This window comes from Lepisosteus oculatus, chromosome 5, assembly GCF_040954835.1.
Source record: "Lepisosteus oculatus isolate fLepOcu1 chromosome 5, fLepOcu1.hap2, whole genome shotgun sequence".
Taxonomy (NCBI): domain Eukaryota; kingdom Metazoa; phylum Chordata; class Actinopteri; order Semionotiformes; family Lepisosteidae; genus Lepisosteus; species Lepisosteus oculatus.
Window position 1 is genome coordinate 9,910,858 of NC_090700.1, and position 19,125 is coordinate 9,929,982.

The 19,125-nt window shown below is 42.1% G+C and overlaps 2 protein-coding genes across 2 annotated transcripts; one reads left to right on the plus strand and one right to left on the minus strand.

Annotated features, from left to right (window-relative positions):
* The first annotated feature begins 578 nt into the window (after positions 1-578).
* clns1a (chloride channel, nucleotide-sensitive, 1A) lies at positions 579-7,250 on the plus strand. Its single transcript, XM_006628104.3, has 7 exons — positions 579-1,038; positions 1,582-1,718; positions 3,546-3,671; positions 4,198-4,308; positions 5,569-5,742; positions 6,470-6,536; positions 6,978-7,250. Coding segments are annotated over exons 1-7 (735 nt in total). The 5' UTR covers positions 579-919; the 3' UTR covers positions 6,979-7,250.
* A 3,841-nt stretch (positions 7,251-11,091) lies between these two features.
* aqp11 (aquaporin 11) lies at positions 11,092-17,100 on the minus strand. Its single transcript, XM_069190080.1, is given in 4 exon segments — positions 11,092-13,419; positions 13,943-14,059; positions 15,864-16,345; positions 16,347-17,100. Coding segments are annotated over 4 exon segments (786 nt in total). The 5' UTR covers positions 16,421-17,100; the 3' UTR covers positions 11,092-13,306.
* Between the last annotated feature and the right edge of the window lie 2,025 nt (positions 17,101-19,125).

The following is a 19,125-nucleotide window of genomic DNA, read 5'->3' on the forward strand; positions in this document are numbered from 1 at the left end:
ATAAATGGAATTTAATAATAAAATTGTGACTTAATCTCCACCAGTCACTGAGCTTCGTGTTCTAAATGTATCTTTATTATGACCTCTAAAGCACACAAAAGTTAATTAACCTAAGAACCTTTAGCCTTAACCAGTTGTCATCTTTGCGACAATGGGCTCTGTACCCAAATCGCAGTTTCCTACAAATTGTGTGTTAGCAGAGCTGTTATCTGAAGTCTAACCTGCACATAAGCCGTCACATCCGTGAAGATGACTATGAAATACACTTAATCAACTGCGATCTACTGCTTTCAGACTCACCTTGGTTTTATTTTTTATAAACAGTTTAGGCAATACCAAATTCGTGTTAATCACTTTGAGGAGAGATCTAAAAAGATGTAAGAAATACATGTTCAAGATATGTCTGTATCACCAATGCTCCAATACTTGATATTAATCAACCATCATTGTTATCAGTAACGATGAAGATGGCTAAGGTCTTCAATTGTGCAACTAAACTCCAGTCCTGTAGATGGCGCTATTAAATAATCGTACCGTTCTTTGGCGCTGTGCTCACGTCTTTGACTTCAGGGCAAGCTTGCCCATATGTTTGGCGGGGGATAGCTTCAGAGGAAGAGAAGCAGCCTAGAGAAGCATGGGGTTTGTTTTCCACTGAGCGACTGCGGGAGTGAGGCGACTTTTACGGAGAAACAAACAGACCAGGACTGTACCCTTTTGCTCCAGCCTTTCGTTATAAATACAGCCGTGCGAGTGAAAACTGAATCGCAGTTTTTATTTTTATTTTTTTTTTGCCCTCTGCTTGATCGGATTTCTCGCTGTCGTTTGCGGTTTAGGCCGGCTTTTCTCGGCGATCTGCGGGGCTGTTTCTGTGTCGTTGTTTTTTAACGGGGGGTCAGGCGCGGCACTTTTCCTTAAGACGATGGTTTTGCTGAAAAACGTCTCCCCTCCCAGTGAAGGCGTCAGGCACCAGCAGGCTGAAACGACGGCAGTGCTGGATGGCAAGGGGCTGGGCTCTGGCACCCTCTACGTTGCAGAAAAGTAAGTGCGCTATCACACGGGTTAGGACTGGTCAACTGAAAACTCTTTTTCGCCTGCCCCTTTGATGTGTGTAAAAAGCGAAAGAGAAACCTGTTTAGGGTGGGAAAAAAAGTTCTTGCCTCATCTCACCCTGCTTCTCCAGATGATCAACAGGTATCTGAGGGGGAAAGGCGACACTGCCCGGTGTGCGATGTCAAACACGTGACAGCGCGCTACACCTGTGATGGCCAAGCACCCCTCGCCAGAAGGAAAACCCCCAACTCTTTCCGATGCGTCGTTTTGTACGATCGTCCTCTCCGATTGTGCCAGCAGTAAAAATGCATCATCAGCAGATGCCAAAAAAACTTTCTCCGGAGTCTTTCTGGAAAAAAAAAACAACATTTGCGAGTCCGCAGACAAAGATCGCGTCATCGTGGTTTTGCCTGTGATTTCGGACTACTCCTATGCAGTTGGCGCGATTGAGACGTTGGGGGTGTAGGGAGTGACTCGCGTGTGCACCCACCTAATCCGCCACCGTCTTTCTTTTCGTGTGTTTTGTGACAGCCGCCTGTCGTGGTTTGACGTGTCGGGAAAGGGCTTCTCTCTGGAATACCCCTCCATCAGCCTCCACGCCATCTCCCGCGATCTCAGCGCCTATCCCCAGGAGCATCTGTACGTCATGGTCAACGCCAAGCTGAGCGGTGAGGCGGCGTGCTGTTGATGAATGATGACGGGACAGCTGACACTAAGAAAAAAAATCTTTAGAAAGGGACGATCGACTGGCAATCGTAAGGATTACAGTTGAAGTTGGGGGCTGGAATAAAGTAGTTTAGTGATTTGCTCCGATTTGAACAGTTATGAGGAGGAAAAACGCTCCCTCTTGAGAATACATTGGATTCAATAAACCTATTTCTCCAGGCCCATCAATATTCTACATAGTGTAAAAAAAATACAGTACAGCCTTGTCCTGCCCAGCAAGCACATGAAGGGCTAAAGTGTGCCTGTTCGGTTCTGGATAACATACTCGTGCATTCATTGCGGCTGAACTAAATTGGCACCAGCATGGCACTCTTTTTTGTAACTACCTGAAAACGGTTTGAAGGGAAGATCGGGGAATAAACCCTGTGCAGTAAAGGAAAAGAGTTGTGGTCTTTCATGCCACCTCAAATGCTGATTATTGACTGAACAGGCTTTTGAATATGCAGGCGAGTCCAGCCTTGATGGCCATATCGCAGGTAGATATGTGGAGCTGTGGAGGCATCGCAATACAGCAGTGGGTGGCTTGGGCGGCTGCGTTTATTATTCTGTGCTCGTCAATGCTGCCTTGCACTCTGCTGTAGAGTTATTCTCCTGGTGTTCCAAGCATGAGAGAAGCAAAGAGACCGTTCTTTCTTCCCTTAGGGTCGTACAGTCTCAAGCTGTCTTGAACAGCCCCGCACAGATTTCCACCCCGTTCTATAGCCCTCTGCTGAAATAAAAGCGCATTGTTACTCCCAGGGACTCCTGCCAGTCCCCACTGCAGAAAGACATTTAAATAAGCCTGGAAGCTGCTGAGCACAGATAAGTAGCACCCAGCTATAACATAAAATTAAAATGAATGTGATGCTACATTTTAGACAGCTGGTATTGTACTTTGTGTTTGCTGCCATAAAGTGCCGATGTTTATTTTGGTGTAGCTGGAAAAGATTTGTTTAGGAACTAGCAAATGCCTAGTCTGGTTACTTCCACAAGGATACAGGAGATTACCACTAGGAAATCTGAAGAAACTTCGCTTTTCTCTTTTTGACTGGATATTATTTCACTCTTAGTTTATTTAAATGAAAGCAGGACTTCTTTGTATTCAAATATAAAGAACTTACAAAAGCTTCACATTGACTTTGCACTATCTTTGGGTACCTACTAGCAACAATCAGCAGGATGTTACCTCAGTGAACAGCGAAGCAGTGCCATAAATCATAAGGCCTTGTACATACCTTCCACTGAGGGGCACAGACTGGCAAGGGCTCTCTCTAAAGCCTGCTACATGAGCCTTTTACAAGCTACAGTAACAGTGCCTTTCATCTAAATCCAGCCCCAGCCCCCACTTTTGGCTTAATGCCATCTCTGCCATGTTGGTGTTCACTTGGTCAAACCCATTGAAGTTAACATGAATTATACTGGATCACGGGCCAGGAAGTTTGTTTCTTTTTTGCTTGTTTGGCCTGTTAGCTGTGCATCTATGGTGGTGGAATCTGAGCTGTGCAAAGCCGGTCTCCCAGAAACAAGAGTCCCAGTAGTCTGAGAGGCTTGCCTGCGGTACTGTTCTGTGAAAGTTCTTAAAGTGACGCTTCCCTTTCCAGGCACTGGAGAACGGCACTCCTTAAACCAAGTTTTAATTTTACCTGAACCATTTGGAAGGACAGACGGACCAAAATGATCATGCTCTAGGCTCTCTGCGCAGTGCAAGCCAGCAAGTACAATTAGACCCCTTTGGCTCTCTCTCTGTAGAGGAAGCATGGCCCTGGCTTGATTTTCTCATCCCTTTCTAGATGAAGAGGTGACAGAATCTCAGATGGAGGAGAAAGCAGCTGAAGGAGAGGATGAGGACGATGAGAGCGATGACGACTCGGACCCCATCACAGAAATCCGATTTGTTCCCAGTGATAAGATGGCGTGTGAGTTTGGAAAAATCTTCCCTTCTGTGCTGTGCCGGGTGCTCAACCTGTCAGTACGTATGATAGCCTACGTAGTTGTCAGTGTTTGTAATTTGTTTTTTGGGGGGTAAAAAGTTTTTGTGTTTTTCCCTGAGCAGATTAATTTGTGTATAGTCCCAGCTGGTGTGCTTTATAACTTTAGTTTACAGTAAACGGCAAATACCATGTAACTGTTAGACTATGGAAGGAGTTTTTGAAGGATTTACGATTGAGTAAACAGGGTGAAAGGTGTACAGGGTAGGATGCTTTAACAAAGATGAGAAAAGCTAATATATATGCTGAAAAGCTAATATTTACACTGAAGACTAAGGTGGTAGGGAAAAAAATGCTGAGGAAAATAGTCAGAAGGTTGAAACTAGAGGTGGTGATGCGTTTGTAGAGGCCTGTGGGAAACTGCATGAATAGGGTTCTGGAACGGTCCTGAAAGAGAATCCTGGCAAGATTGTGGAAGACACCCTGAGAGCGAAGCCTATTCTCTGTGTTGCAGTGGAGCCCATGTTCTCTGCCATGTGTGAGTGCCAGGCACTGCACCCTGACCCTGAGGACTCTGACTCCGATGATGAGTTTGAAGGAGAGGAATACGATGTGGAGGAAGCTGGTGAGTTATAGGGCCTGGAGGACAAACTCCTGTAAAACCTTGTTTCAATTTTAAAGTGAATGGCTGTCATTTTTTAGACTGGGGTGCGGTGGCTCTGTGGCTAAGGATCTGCGCCGGTGGCTGGAAGGTTGCCGGTTCAAATCCTGCAGCTATCAGAGGAATCCTACTCCGTTGGGCCCCTGAGCAAGGCCCTTAACCCCAGCTGCTCCAGGGGTGCTGTACAATAGCTGACCCTGCGCTCTGACCCCAGGCTTCTCTCCCTGTCTGTGTGTCTGTGTCTCACGGAGAGCAAGCTGGGGTATGCGAAAAGAAAACTTCCTAATAATTGTATAGGGCTAATAAAGTGATGTTATGTTATAAATTCCACACCTCAGATTCCATATTTGAAATCGGGAGTTTTCCCATTCTTCTTAAACCAGCCCTTGATGAGTCAGCGGCAATGTTTGTTTGATTTGCATTTGTTTGTAGGTTTTAAAAATTTTGGGGGGTTTTATAACGGGGAACTGCAGTCCCAATTTCTCAGACCGGTTATTCAATCTAATTAACAAAATAAATGGACGAAAAATTGTACAAATTTTGAATTGAGCACCAAATTGCGAACTTCTGTGAAACTACTGCAAGTGGCCTGTGGCTGCAAACTCGCATCCGAGTTCCCACGAATTACGATGTGATGCGGCACTTCCTGCTCACTAGTCTCCACAATGAGTAATGTAATGCGATGTACAAGCAAATAGGTACAGGTTGTGCAGCCGACATTTCACCACAGAAATGTTCCAACGTGATATGCATAATTAAATAAGTAGTACTTGTTGGCAAAACTGTCTCAAAATCGAGAGCAGTATTTCTATCGGGTTAAAAGAGATATATTCACAAACATACTTGTTTACAATGTCATTGGGCCGCTTCACCTCGCCGGAAGTTTTATTGCCTTTCGTTGAATCGCAGAGCATGGTGCTACGCATATTTAATCTGTTTTGTGATATAAATGGGAGGTTTGCCACGTTACTCTGTACATGTTACTAATCAGAGCTAATTCTTTTTAACCCCAACATATAAAAATAGCATTGCAGTTCCCCTTTAAGTGATACCCTTCAAGAATACGGTCCTTCAAGACCAAGACGGGCTGAAAATCCCCACTTTGGAATTCCTTCCGGGTGGAAAGAAGTCAGCAGCCTGTTGCCTTCTGCCTGTGTGCCAAGTAAAGGATTCAAAACTCCATGGTGCTCCTGAAGGTCACCTGCTGCTGTGTATTCCCCGCAGAACAAGGCCAAGGGGACCTGCCCACTTTCTACACGTACGATGAGGGCCTGTCTCACCTGACGGCGGAGGGCCAGGCCACCCTGGAGCGGCTGGAGGGCATGCTGGCGGAGTCCGTGGCGCAGCAGTACCACATGGCCGGGGTGAGGACCGAGGAGACCGCCGGCGATTTCGAAGGTATGTTCGCGGACGGCGATGGCTGGGCCACGTTTTATTTCAGCTGGCATCACGTTGCAGTGTCGCCCTGTAGCGCTCTACAGAGCGACATCGGGGCTTGTTCAGTACAAAGCCATCCGCAAGCCACATATTGAAGAGCTGCGTTTGTGGGCTGTAGATGTCTTTTCCGGTTGAGTTCGTGATAACATTTTTCTTGGACTTTGTCATGTGAGGGAAACGTGGCTTCTGGGCCTTCGGTGACAATTTTTTTTCTCTTAGATTCTGCAATGAGCAGTCTAGACTTCGGTGGACATAGCAAGATATGATTGAATTAAAATGCCTCAGGTTCTTGTCTGAGGAAGGGTGTCTAAATTTGTTTCCACAAGGGGGCAAACAGGAGCTTTCAACAGTCTTGAATTCCTTTCTACTAATGCGCTGGATTAGGAGTGTATTCTTGTTCTTTCTCTGGCAGAGATCTAATTTTACGTGGTTTCTAAATTCCTTCAGCATTCCCTTAAACAAAAAGATTTCAGGACTCTTATTGTAAGACTTCTCTTCCATTTTCTGTAGCGAATAAATGCACTTATGCCATGCTGCATATATTTTCTGCGGTGGTTTAGCAGCATTTGCTGTGATAGTGTCTCCATTCTGTTCACCAAAAGGGTCTAGGACCTGCAGTTTGGAGAAATTTGTTGTTGAGTCTGGCGTTATATCGGATGTGTTCTTGCTATTGCCCGTTCCTCTCTAGATGGGATGGAGGTGGATACCAGCTCAGCGGTCGCTGGGCAGTTCGAGGATGCAGATGTGGATCACTGGTAAGTGAGGCAACGCTTAAAATGTTCCCTTGCAAAGGAGAAATGAATTCCACTTAAAATGTTTCTCCTGTTTGTAAAGTAAAATTGGTGATAAAACAGATAAAATACAGTATTTTCTTAATAGGCACAAATTCCATGTAAAATGTCATACACTGCTATATATAAAAACGTTCTAAGTATTTTAATACCTAACTTATGTTTATACATTATTTTTATTTCAGTAAAGAGGTTTTTTTTTAAATGTATTGTGCTTTAAAAGGGTCGGGTGAGTCCCACGCATTTTAAATGACAGTTTTACAGTCACAGGATTAGATCTGTGAAAAGCCGTGATTAGATCCCGTGACGTTTTCATAGAGCGATACTAGAAGTAAGACTCTCAAGATGAAAATGTTTCCACAGTCGTGCGGCTGTTTGTATTGTAGATGTCATCTTCCATTTCAGATGTGAATATTGCCAGCAGTTAAGACCCACTCTTGGACAGGACGCAATGGAAGGTGGATTATTCTAGAGATTGCAGAAGCCTGCAGCAAACATTCACCAACTAACTGTTTTGTCTGGTAATGTAAAAACAGGACTTTTTTTTGTTGTGTTGTACTTTAACATATTTACTTTTTTTAAATGAAGACCCACGGCCCGCACTCTCCTGTCCCTTGCTCTGACAGGGTTTTTGTCTTTGTATTACATCTGCTCAATAAAAACTAATTTTTGTATGTACATCAGCAGTGGTTGTATGACTCTAGTTTTTAGAGTAAATCAGAAACTGAAAGCACTATCAGGTTGTTGGACTAAAAATAGAAAATAATGTAGATCAATACAGTAGCACAGAGAAAATTAAATGTATAGGCTAGAAATGTGTAATAAGGTCAGTTTTTTAACGAATGTTAATTGAAATGGAGAGCCTGATGTGATCAGCAATGACTTTTGAAAATTGAAAATTCTGGTGTTTCATTGGAAAGCACGTACAGTACATAATGCAAAAAGGTGAAACTGCGCTGCAGTGAATGTGGAGTTTTTGGTATGTACAATGTCCCTTTTTTATCTTGTAAGGTTGCTGACATCGAGGCAGCATTTTCCTTTCACGCCTGGGTGACTGTTAAATCATTCAGAAATATTTGTCCTCATTAAAGTAGAAAGCCCCTTTGTATCTCAGACTGCTGCTTAGTCATCCAATTTTGCCCTGTCAGGAAGGCGATAGTGGGGAAAAATGAAAGTGAGTTTGAAATGCGCCACAGTCAACTGCGACACAAACGTTGGTCTGTTCTGCCTGCAGAGCTGACCCAAAACTAGGCCGTGTCACTGCCAAGGCAATCTTGCAGAGCGCTCTTCCAAGCTGTAAAAAGCTTCAGGGGTTTTGTGTAAATGAATAATGACATTATTTTCAACTTGACATTTTTGTCTTATCTGCTATTTCCTCAGATGTTCAGTTTTTCAATATTTTGCCTCCATGTGATGTAATATCCAATTTGATCTCTTGATTTTCTCAAAGCTTTCGCTTTCATTGTGACCTTGTTTTTTTCCCTGATAGCCAGTTGCTCAACAAGTGGTACCTGGAAGCAGATGTGGTATTTAAAATATGCTTCTTTCTTTAGTCGTCATTCTTAATAGAATTCCAGTGCGTACTTGGGGAAATATGAATTCAAGTTGACTACCAAAAGTCATTTGCATCACTTTGATTCACACCAATTAAGAGTATTAAATTTGTTCCCCGAGAAATGCTCTTGTGTGGAAACTAAACTTGACAGTCATGTTTACGTAGTTTTCATAGCTTTATAAAATTGATTCACCTTCACAACAGCTTTTGAACACAGAAGAAGGATTTGCAGAAGGATCAGCTCCGCTTAATAGTTATATAACAGTATCTGAATCGGTGATTAGCCTACTGCAAAACAAACCCCTTGCTCATGTGGTTTAGTTCAGTCGATGCAAATCTACATCTGTGGACGGTAATCAAGATGCATCTTAAACACCGTTTGCATCGTGTGCTGACAAACAAAGTAGGTTTTTGAATGCTGAGATGCCTTCTGTTGTTTTGGGGAAGAGGAGTGTGTAATGAGCAGCTGCACGTCGATGTACTAAAGTTAGCCTTCTTCCAGATCCAATGAAAACGACTGTCCTGAGTCTGCTGGGATTCATTACAGAATGGGTTATGAGATTCTAGGACGTGCCTGCCGTGTTGACAAAGCTTGTCACAGAATTGTTAAACACATGGATCCTCAGCACCTAAACAAGCCAGATTGGCCAAATTAACTCTTCTCATTTGTAACCTGTGTCCTTTATTGCACAATTGTGTTCTGAACAATGGAACGTTTGATCTAAAGCAGCATTTCTCGTACTTTTCCATCACATGGCACTTTTACATCAATATAAAAAACAAATTTGTGGTACACCGCCCCCTCCCCGCACCCCCACATACTCCTCAAAGCACCTAATAACATTTATTTCCGTCTTTAATCTGAGGTTCCTCGAAGTGCATAGTTCTTCCTGTTAGGAAATGGTGAATGTCAAACAAAGAGGTCTTGCTCGGCTGCTTATTTCTGTTTTTGTTTATTGTTACCCTAAAACTTGAAAAAGTCGCAGCACGCGATTCCCAGGTGTGCAGCCTTAAGAAAGTGGCTCGTGTACATTTTTTCTCGGATGTGACTTTTGACAAATTCTGTGGCGCGCCCATTACAGTCAAGGCACAGTCAGATTCCAGTGCTCTGGGAGTTCTAGTGAGCTTTTTGCGTTCGTTGTCTTTAATCACTCGTACTTGACGTTGAGCCTGCGAACTTAAAGCAATGGCTCGTTTCACTTTTCTCATGCAGGATTCTGAACCCAAAATTAATTTTTGTATGGAATGTTTCTGAACCTGTCTCAGTACTGGAGAATCACGTATTCAGATTCCTTTCCCTGCACATTGAAACATCGGTATAGCCTTTAATCCAGTCTGCCACTTTACTGGCAAGTGAAATCTCTAGGCTCAGAGACATACCCACTGTCTTGTTTTTCTGCTTTAAAATTCAAAAAAGAGGTCCAGGCACAATTTATTTCTCTCTCCTAGAAATTGTCATGTTCTATTTAGATGCATATACTGCTAAAAAGTCACCTGCTCTCTGGTTCTGCCACAGAAGTCTGTTAAGGATATGAACTCAAACCTATTTCTGATTTCCTGAGTTTTAAAAAGATACGGTTTTGCAACATTTTAAAGTTAGGATTTGCAGCACATAGCAGAACTTGAATTACTTCCCAAGCCCCAGTTATACTCTTTGAGCTTTCTATTAGCTTATTCAGTACTTGAGAGTGTACTTAACCATGCACAAAAAGAAAGTAGAAATAAAAGGGAAAGGGGGGGAAAAATACTCCATTCTCTGTAGAAGCATTTCAGGAGGTCCAAGAGGGCCACAGTTGTCCAGGTTTTCCAGCTGATTTGTCATCTTGGGTGAGTCATTACAATGCTACGGTGGTAGTAATGAACAGCTGATTCATGTCAAGTCATTGAGAGCCCTGGATGAACTGAATACTCGAAGTCACAGCTGCCCCACTGTCAAGAACATCACGCAAGCATGCAAGCGTTCCCGCATTCCCACGAGCTCCAGTCACCCTACACGCCCCTGCACCAATTAACACCACTCTCTGTTTCAACCCGCGCTCTCCTCTTCATCCTCGCTAACTCTTGAGGTCTCCTCAATGCGCTCAGAAGCTAGTTGCCTAGTCTCTCCAATCGTTTGTGTTCCCTTTTGGCTACTGACTCGGTACTCTCCTTCTGAGCACGACTTCGCCTCTCGTTTTTGGTACTTCTTCGAGTTGGAACCTTTCTAGCTTTGACTCCTTACTTTCGCTTAAAGACCACGACTTCGTCTCTCGTTAGGCACTGTTTTGGAACTCGATCTACCTCCTGACCAGTCTCCGCCGGACTGCCTCGTGCCACCCAGAGGAAGAGGAGTGTCTGTTAGTGCTGTGCAGATTGACTACTTGTTAAGCTCCCCATCAAATAAACACTGTATTTAATAAAGTATAGATTTATCAATGTTTTGATTAAATAATTACAAGCAGTTATTAATGCCCTTTACTAGTCTGTACAGCTGTTTCAGTGTTTATTTTTAGTCACAGGACATCACTTTAATACATTTGATTAATTCAGACTCCCCAGCTGAAAACAGAAATCTTCTAATTCCCAAGATGCTTTTCACTTAGCATCTCCGCAACTACAGTGTTTTGCTTCATCAGTCTCCCAAGCACAGTTTACAGGAGATGCTGATCACCAATTCCATAGCCTGTGATACTGCCGTGGCCTGTATCTCTGTCTTACACTTTACCAACGGATACATCTGTATAAGGTCAGGCTGCACATCTGTTTTCCCTAGTTGTTGAACGAGAATCCTGTGAAAGCGGAACTGAACTGTTGCATGTAGTCACTACTTCCACTACTGAGCAACAGATCAGTCAATATTAAATTTAATCATCATCAGACAGGCACAAATCAAATATTAGTATTAAAGTCATTTTGCTTGAAATGATCTGTGGGGAAAAAGCCAAAAGGTTTCTTTTTTAAATGAAACAGGCACACAGATGCAGGTAAATTTTAAAATAACTTTTATTCTGTGATAATGTAATCTTTCCATTACATTATTCTATAATGAAGAGATTTTAAAATATAACTTCAGGCTTACAGAAACTGAAACAACAAGTCTGGTACTTTTGCTTTGACTGCAGGTCACTGAGAGCTCGAACACATTCCAGTTCATTTGGGAGGCACCCAAATCACCCAATCACTCAGTATCATCTCTTTAATCATTTACTTAACAAGCTTGCATTCCAAACATGTATCTGTTTGCACGGTTTCATTTTTGTGTACACGCATTTAAAAGAATGTGAACATTTGGAATGTTAAATCCCATACCCAATCCCATGACCAAAGTTTTTCTTGAAGCATCTCTAAAGTGCGCTGCAAGCATTTGTTTATATGGTAAATCGATCATTAATACTCCTAGAAATGCTAACTAGATTTACATACAGTATCGACATAAGTTTGAGAAATATTTCTTCATTTTGTTGTGCTTTTGTTTCTAGACAAAAGACAAATATACAAACCCCTTTAAAATCTGTATGTATGAAGCCATAACTGTCTGGTAGTATTCAATACATTTTCAGTGATATCTGCATTTCAACTACAGATATTAGATATTTCAAACAAAAGTTTTTAAAAAAACACCATGGTATGTGAGATTAATTCCCCCACCTACTTTGCTGCTTATTCTATTCAGGGTATACATAAATTATAATATTGTGTTTTTAATGTAAATTATAAAAAAAACATTACAACAGGCATCAATATAACCTTAGGACGAAAGCTTTGTAATAGTTTGTATTCAGACAGGATTGAAATTTTATGTGATCACCAGTGTGTAATACAAATAATTAATAATAATAATATGGCGTAATCTCAGACAAAAATGGGCCATTTAAAGAATTTAAGAGAAAAAAGATACAAGACAGCATACATCTCTGTCTCCTTAAATGTCACCTGAATGCAGATCCACTTCATTGAAGTCATTTTGCACTACCACATCATCCCTTCATCATGTATATTTTATTATGATTGTTATGAAAGTTAACAGCAGTGTCACCACCTTGTACATCAGAAGACCACATCTCACAAGCTAATCAAAACTGGGCCTGGTCAGTACTGGGATGGGAGACCTCCAAGGAAAACAAGTTTGCTGCTACTAATAACTAAATGACTGCTTGGTCATTAAAGATTCCAGTATTCCGTTCATAAGAGTAGGGATAAGTGAATTTCTTATTTCTGCATCTGGTCTGTATAGAGGAGATGCTGGATTATAATGGCTATAATGGAGATGTTTGTGACACTTGAGTAGTGTTGGTCCCTATATACACATACTATATGTATATGTGGTATTGAAAAAAATCTGGTTTATTTAGGATGTAAAGTACAGGGTTAGTCAAAATGCTGTTGACAACTTTTGAAACCTTTTTTGTCACAGTAACTCATGCAATTAATTTGTAATAAACCGTCAAAGTTTCTAAGTTACCTTACAATCCTTTGCCATTTATACTTGTCTACAACATTAACCCTGTACTATGTTAATGCTATACAATACAAAGTGTAAATAATTACAATGACACTTTTTCATGAATCAGTACATTCTAAGTCAGCTGTATACATGAAAAAACCAGAAACTAAGACATCCTTTGCATTCAGCCTTGGACAAGGTCAGAACATTCTACACTGGCTGCCCAGATCTGGCACCTCTGGACTTCAAGTTGTTTTTCTGAAGGATCAAAAGCTTAAGACTTTAGTGTTAAATCAGACCAATTCTGGAAATAATTCATTTAGGTAAATCAAGTGGTTGTAGCAAAACCTGAAGTAAAAGTAAATCAGTGCAGAACAGAAAGCACAGATTTTAGGACATGTGTCCGATATTCTTATATTGGAATGTTACACAATATTTGCATACATCTTGAGACTTAAGCAGGGACTACTTCTGACTTAATATATTTAATATTAGACTTTCTAATATTTTGAATAATATTCTAAAACCTCAATTAAAAATACCAAAAGCAAATTGTGGTACAACTCTTAGGAAGCTATTTAAAGCACCAGTTTTGGCTCTGTGCACTGTGAACAGAGTACTGCCTTACTGTGATCTAGGTACTGCATTGTACAGCCCTACACATTGTCGTAAAACAACGCAGTTCAATTTTGCATTTTAAAGCTGTATGTGCATATTGCAGTAAACTGCAGTATTTTCTTTTCAGTATGACACCATTTACTGTATCTTTTTAGTTTGTGTCCGAGGAAATTCCATCATTTTTTGTGTCCCACCATTCCCATGTAAAAGTGGAATGACCTTGTCAAAAAGCAGCACAGAACTAGCCGTTCCTGGAAAATGAAAAAAAAAGAAAAAACCGTGAAAGGAGCAGACTCACCAGGTTTTGAAATACAGGATATAAGTCTTAAATAAAATGCCTTTGTGTGCTTTATTTTACTGTAGATTACAGCAATGCAGGTGAATTTGTCTTTCAAAGTGCTTAATGTATCAAAAATGTCTGAACCTATTTAAATTTTAATTTCTTGGCCGACTGACTAAGTTGAAAAGAACATAATGCAACAATTTACATAATGTATGTAGCAAATGTTTCCTGATTTTTTACTTGGAACCTTTTGTTACCGTAATTTACTGAAACCACAAGAAATACAGTCCACACAAATCATGTGGTCATGTGCTTCCTTACTAAAAGCCTTCTATACTTCATAAAGCTTCAACCACGGAACTTGGTTAAAAGTATCGTTTACCATCTGTTTTTGAATCGTTAAAGCATGATTCGGCTTAAGAGCCTTTAGAACTGTTCGAAGCTAATGTGTCACGCTCTCAGAAGTAAGAGAAAATCACTTTTCCTCTTACCTAGTACTGGGCCCAGCCAGTAGACGAAGGCATACTCCATGAGGGTGTTGCCACTACAGTGAAAGCAAGTGGAGAAGGCCAGTGCAGGGTTGAACACAGCTCCGGACACATGGCCCCCTGTAAAACACACCACGAGCCAGCAGTCAGGATATCTGAGGTGAAGAAGCCGTGCGACTGAAGTAAAACCCGATTTCTAGGATAGAAGCATGAACATCGGGTTTGCAGCAACCTGGTAGACACCAGTGCTACGCTGTCATAGAGGCATAACACTGACAGGGTCCAGATCACATTCATCCATCTAGCCAAGGGGAAAAAAAAATGCCCGATGGAACAAATCGTAATGCGCAAAAAACAAGGTCTTCTTTAACAACATTTTAAAAGTTGCAGAAATTCATTTTCCTTTTTTAACAATGTTAACTAGTAAAAGTGAATTTAAAGAAACCCTATGAATGTTATTAAAGTACTGTACCCCATTCAAATTGTAACTCATGCTTTTCTTCATGGGTCTGAAATACAGCTGGGCAAATTTACTGCACCCTTGTTGCGTCGGGTACCACCTTTGGAATTTAAATGCATTATTACTTAGAGGGAGCTGATTCCTGAATCCATGGACTGTACATATCGGATTGCTTCAGTCTATAGAGATTATTGATTCTGTTGACAGCAAGAGCCACTGGTTTGCCCTTGAGACAGTAGATTGGAACACAAACACACGCATTGATTCTCGACTGCCATTAACTGCTCATGAATACATTCAACAAACACGGGGTACATTTCTATAATGAGCTTTTTAGTTGTAAGAAAAGTCAATTTCTGCTCAGTTGTGTAAAAATCTTTTGCATCTGCACAAACCTTTTTTTGAGGAATAAATCATTTTATGCCACCATTGATTGCATCTTACGAGACAAAGCAGCACCAGGAATCATGGCATGTTGTATGCACTGCACAGAGCACACTTCACTTGGCCATGCATGCATATCCTAGGATTCAATTTGTAACTTTCACTCTAGGCTATCGACATTGCTGTGACAGAGTGTGTCAGGCCACACATTCACATACAAAACAAACCTGTTTTACAGTGCAGTGAAAATGAAAGTGGATGAAATCAATATAAAGCCTTTATGTACAGTATATACTGTATATTCAGGGATTCAATTTGTAGCTCATTTTCTCAATCCATATATGAAGGGCTAAATAATTTGCCATACCAAATTTGTAGAATCCAAAACCAGACTACCTTCCAGTCGTTTAATTCAAATGTATTAACGAAAAGAAAGTTAATGCCATGGATACTTCTGAAAAGTCTAGAACACGCAAAGAAGTACCACACTTTAAGATTTGAAAGGAACAGGTAAAGGTTTATTCCATGCTGAGAAGAAAAGAAACACAACGTTTGACACCTGAAAAAGGCACAACAGCCGAAATGTTGTGTCTCTTTTCTTTCCAGCATGTAGTAAACCTTTACCTGTTCATCGCAGCCTGTGCATGCTGACATACCTACTGTACCTACTTGAACTGCTTTAAGACTTCGGCACGTTCAGCCATGGCCTTTCCTTAATTTGACAAGTTGAGAAGGCACCTGAGATCCTAGTGATGATATGGACATACTTGCTTCAAGTGACTAAATAAAAATTCAAGTTAGTGTCACTTGTTCAGTTAAAGCTCTTTATAAAGCCACAAACAACCTATTATTTGAATGATAATTTATGCAACATGCAATTCCGTAACTGAAAATTATTATGTAAACTGCCAATTAAAGACGGACGTGAACCAAACAAAAAGTCTGTAACGGCAAACGAGTTGTAACAAAGTTATTCCTTGTAATGGATAACGTGGAGACAATGTCTGCATCCCGCTGCAAAGAAGAAAGTTAAAAGTGTCATTTTTAGGTCACAGATGTTAAATAAGGCAGCAAACAAACCTGCGTAGACCAGGAGTGTGATGACAGCAGCTATAACGTGGATGTGATACTTCCCGTCCAGTTTGTGCAAGTGAGTTACAGTGCTCTGCATCACGAACGCACAACACAGCTCCACTCCCGCAGCCTTGAGGAGCGTGTCTCGTATGGGACTGCTGCACTGAAAGCCAGACAGCTCATGCTGGAGGTGCCAATCCGAGAGGCCTAAAGACCAGATGTGTGGGAGCAGCAAACGTGCAATCGAAGCGGCCAGAAACTGGCAGGCGATTCTCGCGATGGTGCCCAGACCTGTCAGCTTCCTCCGGTAAGCTTGCTCCAAAGTACTCGAGGGGTTGCAGATCTCTGTCTGGAATGTTAATCCATGGACCACTGACATTACGTAGGTCAGAGTCAGTCCTATTTGCGATTCTATCCTGCCTACCTCGGCCATGAGTATTAGCTCGTGGCAGCAAGCACACAGCTGAAAGGTTCGCCAAGAGCCTTCCTGTCAGCCGCCTTGCCCCTTCACTGAAAAGTACAATCAGTGCCAGCTCTAACAGGGAAACCAAGAGATCCGCCATTTGAGCAGGATGGTTCTCCAGCTTTGATCACCCAACTCTTACACCAGCAGTGAGGTCAAAACTGTGATTTTGTCTCCTGCGGTAGTCGCAACAATTTTCAAATGTGAACTTCCAGGCTGTCTAGGCTTTTGCTATGAGCTTCTTTTTAATAGCCCAGCCTGTGTGGGTGTTCCTTCATGCCAGGAAACAAACCTGTTCCACAACAGTAAAAGGTAAAGTGATGGCATGCTGGTGTACTGCTCTGCCAGTCCTGCCTTCTCATTAAGCTGTCCCTGCCTGTTTGTGTACACATGTGCCTGTCCTACACTGGAAGGACAGGCTCAGGAATGTCTCGGCGAATGTCTTGTTAACGGATGGATTAAACTGAGGGAAATTCAGAACGTCAGTGTCTGAACCTCAAAAGATAGACGGGGCATATATCTGCATTTTAAATCAGTTTCACCGTTTTCTTCACCTTTTTTTCAAATGACCGACTTTTCAGATTATGGCGGGTTGTCATCAAGGTCGAATGTGTTATTTCCCATTACCGCTCTCTGCTATTGAAGTCATTTATCTCATCTATCGTCTTCAGTGCCCTGTCCAACAGATTCTCTTTGATAATGGGGCACGTCCCGGCACAGAATGCAGTTTGTTTTTCTTAGCATAACTATTCTTAACGCACACATTTTTCCAAGCAATTACACGCCTTTAGTGCCCCGCGATGGACTGGCGTCCCATCCGAGGTGTACGCCGCCTTGCGCCCGTTGCTTGCTGGGATAGGCTCCGGCTCCCTCCCGACCTTGCATTGGATGTAGCGGTTAGGAAACGCATGAAATTATCAAAAGCATTGAAAGAACGTTCTGGCGGGTCGAATTAGTTCCACGTTATCTGTAATATATTCATTTTTTGTAATTTAAAAATGCCTCATTTGCCTCGGATGTACACAAGACTCTGAGCAGGGTGAAAATCCGTTAGGCTGCAGGGCCTGATGGGATACCACCGCGCGTCCTGAGGACATGTGCAGCCCAGCTGACCACAGTGTTTACAGGCATCATTAACTGCTCCCTGTCACAGTCCATGGTCCCCACCTGCTTTAAAAAAAACACTATTGTTCCACTCCCCAAAAAGGCAAAAGTGACATGCCTGAACGATTCCCGCCCAGTAGCATTAACATCTGTGGTGATGAAATGCCTGGAGAAGCTGGTGTTGTCACACATCAACTCCTCCATCACAGATTCCCTGGACCCCTTGCAGTTCGCCTACCAGAACAACAGATCAGTGGATGATGCTGTCTCCCTGGCTCTGCATACAACCTTGGAACACCTGGACCCTAAGGACTCGTATGTGAGAATGCTGTTTGCGGACTACAGTTCAGCATTCAATTCCATCATACCCAGTCAACTGGTGACAAAGCTCAGGGGATTAGGCCTGTGCAACTCTGTCTGCAACTGGCTGCTGGACTTTCTTATCGAGAGACCACAGGTGGTGCGGATAGGCAATAAAACATCAACACCACTCACCCTGAGCACTGGAACCCCACAACGCTGTTGTCTGAGTCCAAGGTTGTACTCCCTGTTCACTCACGACTGCACAGCAAGACACGGCAACAACCGCATCATTAAGTTTGCAGATGACACCACTATAATAGGACTGATCAGTGATGATGACGAGTCCACTTACAGGGATGAAGTTGTACAGCTGCTTAGGTGGCGTCATAACAATAACCTGGACTTGAACGTAAATAAAACGAAGGAGCTAATAGTGGACTTTCAGAGACACAGGCCACACACTCACAGCCCACTCAGTATTGATGGAACGGAAGTGGAAACAGTCACCAGCTTTAGGTTTTTGGGAATTCACATCTCTAAAGATCTAACCTGGACTGTGAACACTGACTCTATTATGAAGAAGGCTCAGCAGCCTTCTTCACCCCACTGCCCTCAGGCAAGAGATATAAGAGCATACGGACTCTGACCACCAGATTCTTCAATAGCTTCTATCCACAAGCAGTGAGACTGGCGAACACATTTAGCCATCCCCCTCGGACCACACCTACACCATCTACCTCATTATGATTTCTTATTTATTGCACATCTCCAGTCATTGTTTGCACGTCTGTATTGTTTACATTAAAACTGTCTACATGTTTACTTGTACATTGTCTACTGTTTGTTTGTATATTGTCTTGATGCACTGTTTGCACTTTGTGTTTTTACACTTGTTTTACAATCGAGAGACTTTCTGTAAGTAAGAATTCCATTGTACCAGTACATGTACCGGTTACATATGGCAATAAAGTTCAAGTTCAAGTTTAGATATAATTGTGTCTCTATAATGTCCTCCATGTACTCTGGGATCCTCTTTGTACTCAGATTAGGTCTATGGGAGGAGATGTGCGAAACGTTTGGGATACAGTTGCTGAAAGCAGCAACTTTAGTTGGTTGCAACTACAGAGACAGTCCGGACGTGACTGTATCGACTTGCAATCTTAGATCTATGGCTTACTGAGTCAGTTTATCGTGGTCAGGGTAAAAAAAAATGTCTTCTGAGACGCCAACTACAAATCCCACTGATTTCGATGAATCCCTCTGGTGAAAAGAATCTCCAGCTGAGAGGCGGATGCTGGAAAGATCTATTTGCATGAAATTGCCACCTGTGTGGTATATTTCTTTTATTTGTGTAAACGACTGAAAACGTTTGTGGGCTGCTGACTGACTTTGCTGATA

Excerpts from the sequence above, each read along its gene's own strand:
- clns1a (XM_006628104.3), top strand. The coding sequence starts at position 920 with ATGGTTTTGCTGAAAAACGTCTCCCCTCCCAGTGAAGGCGTCAGGCAC. Across the intron at positions 1,039-1,581 it reads ACCCTCTACGTTGCAGAAAA|CCGCCTGTCGTGGTTTGACG; the intron begins GTAAGTGCGCTA and ends GTTTTGTGACAG. Across the intron at positions 3,672-4,197 it reads TCCCAGTGATAAGATGGCGT|TGGAGCCCATGTTCTCTGCC; the intron begins GTGAGTTTGGAA and ends TCTGTGTTGCAG.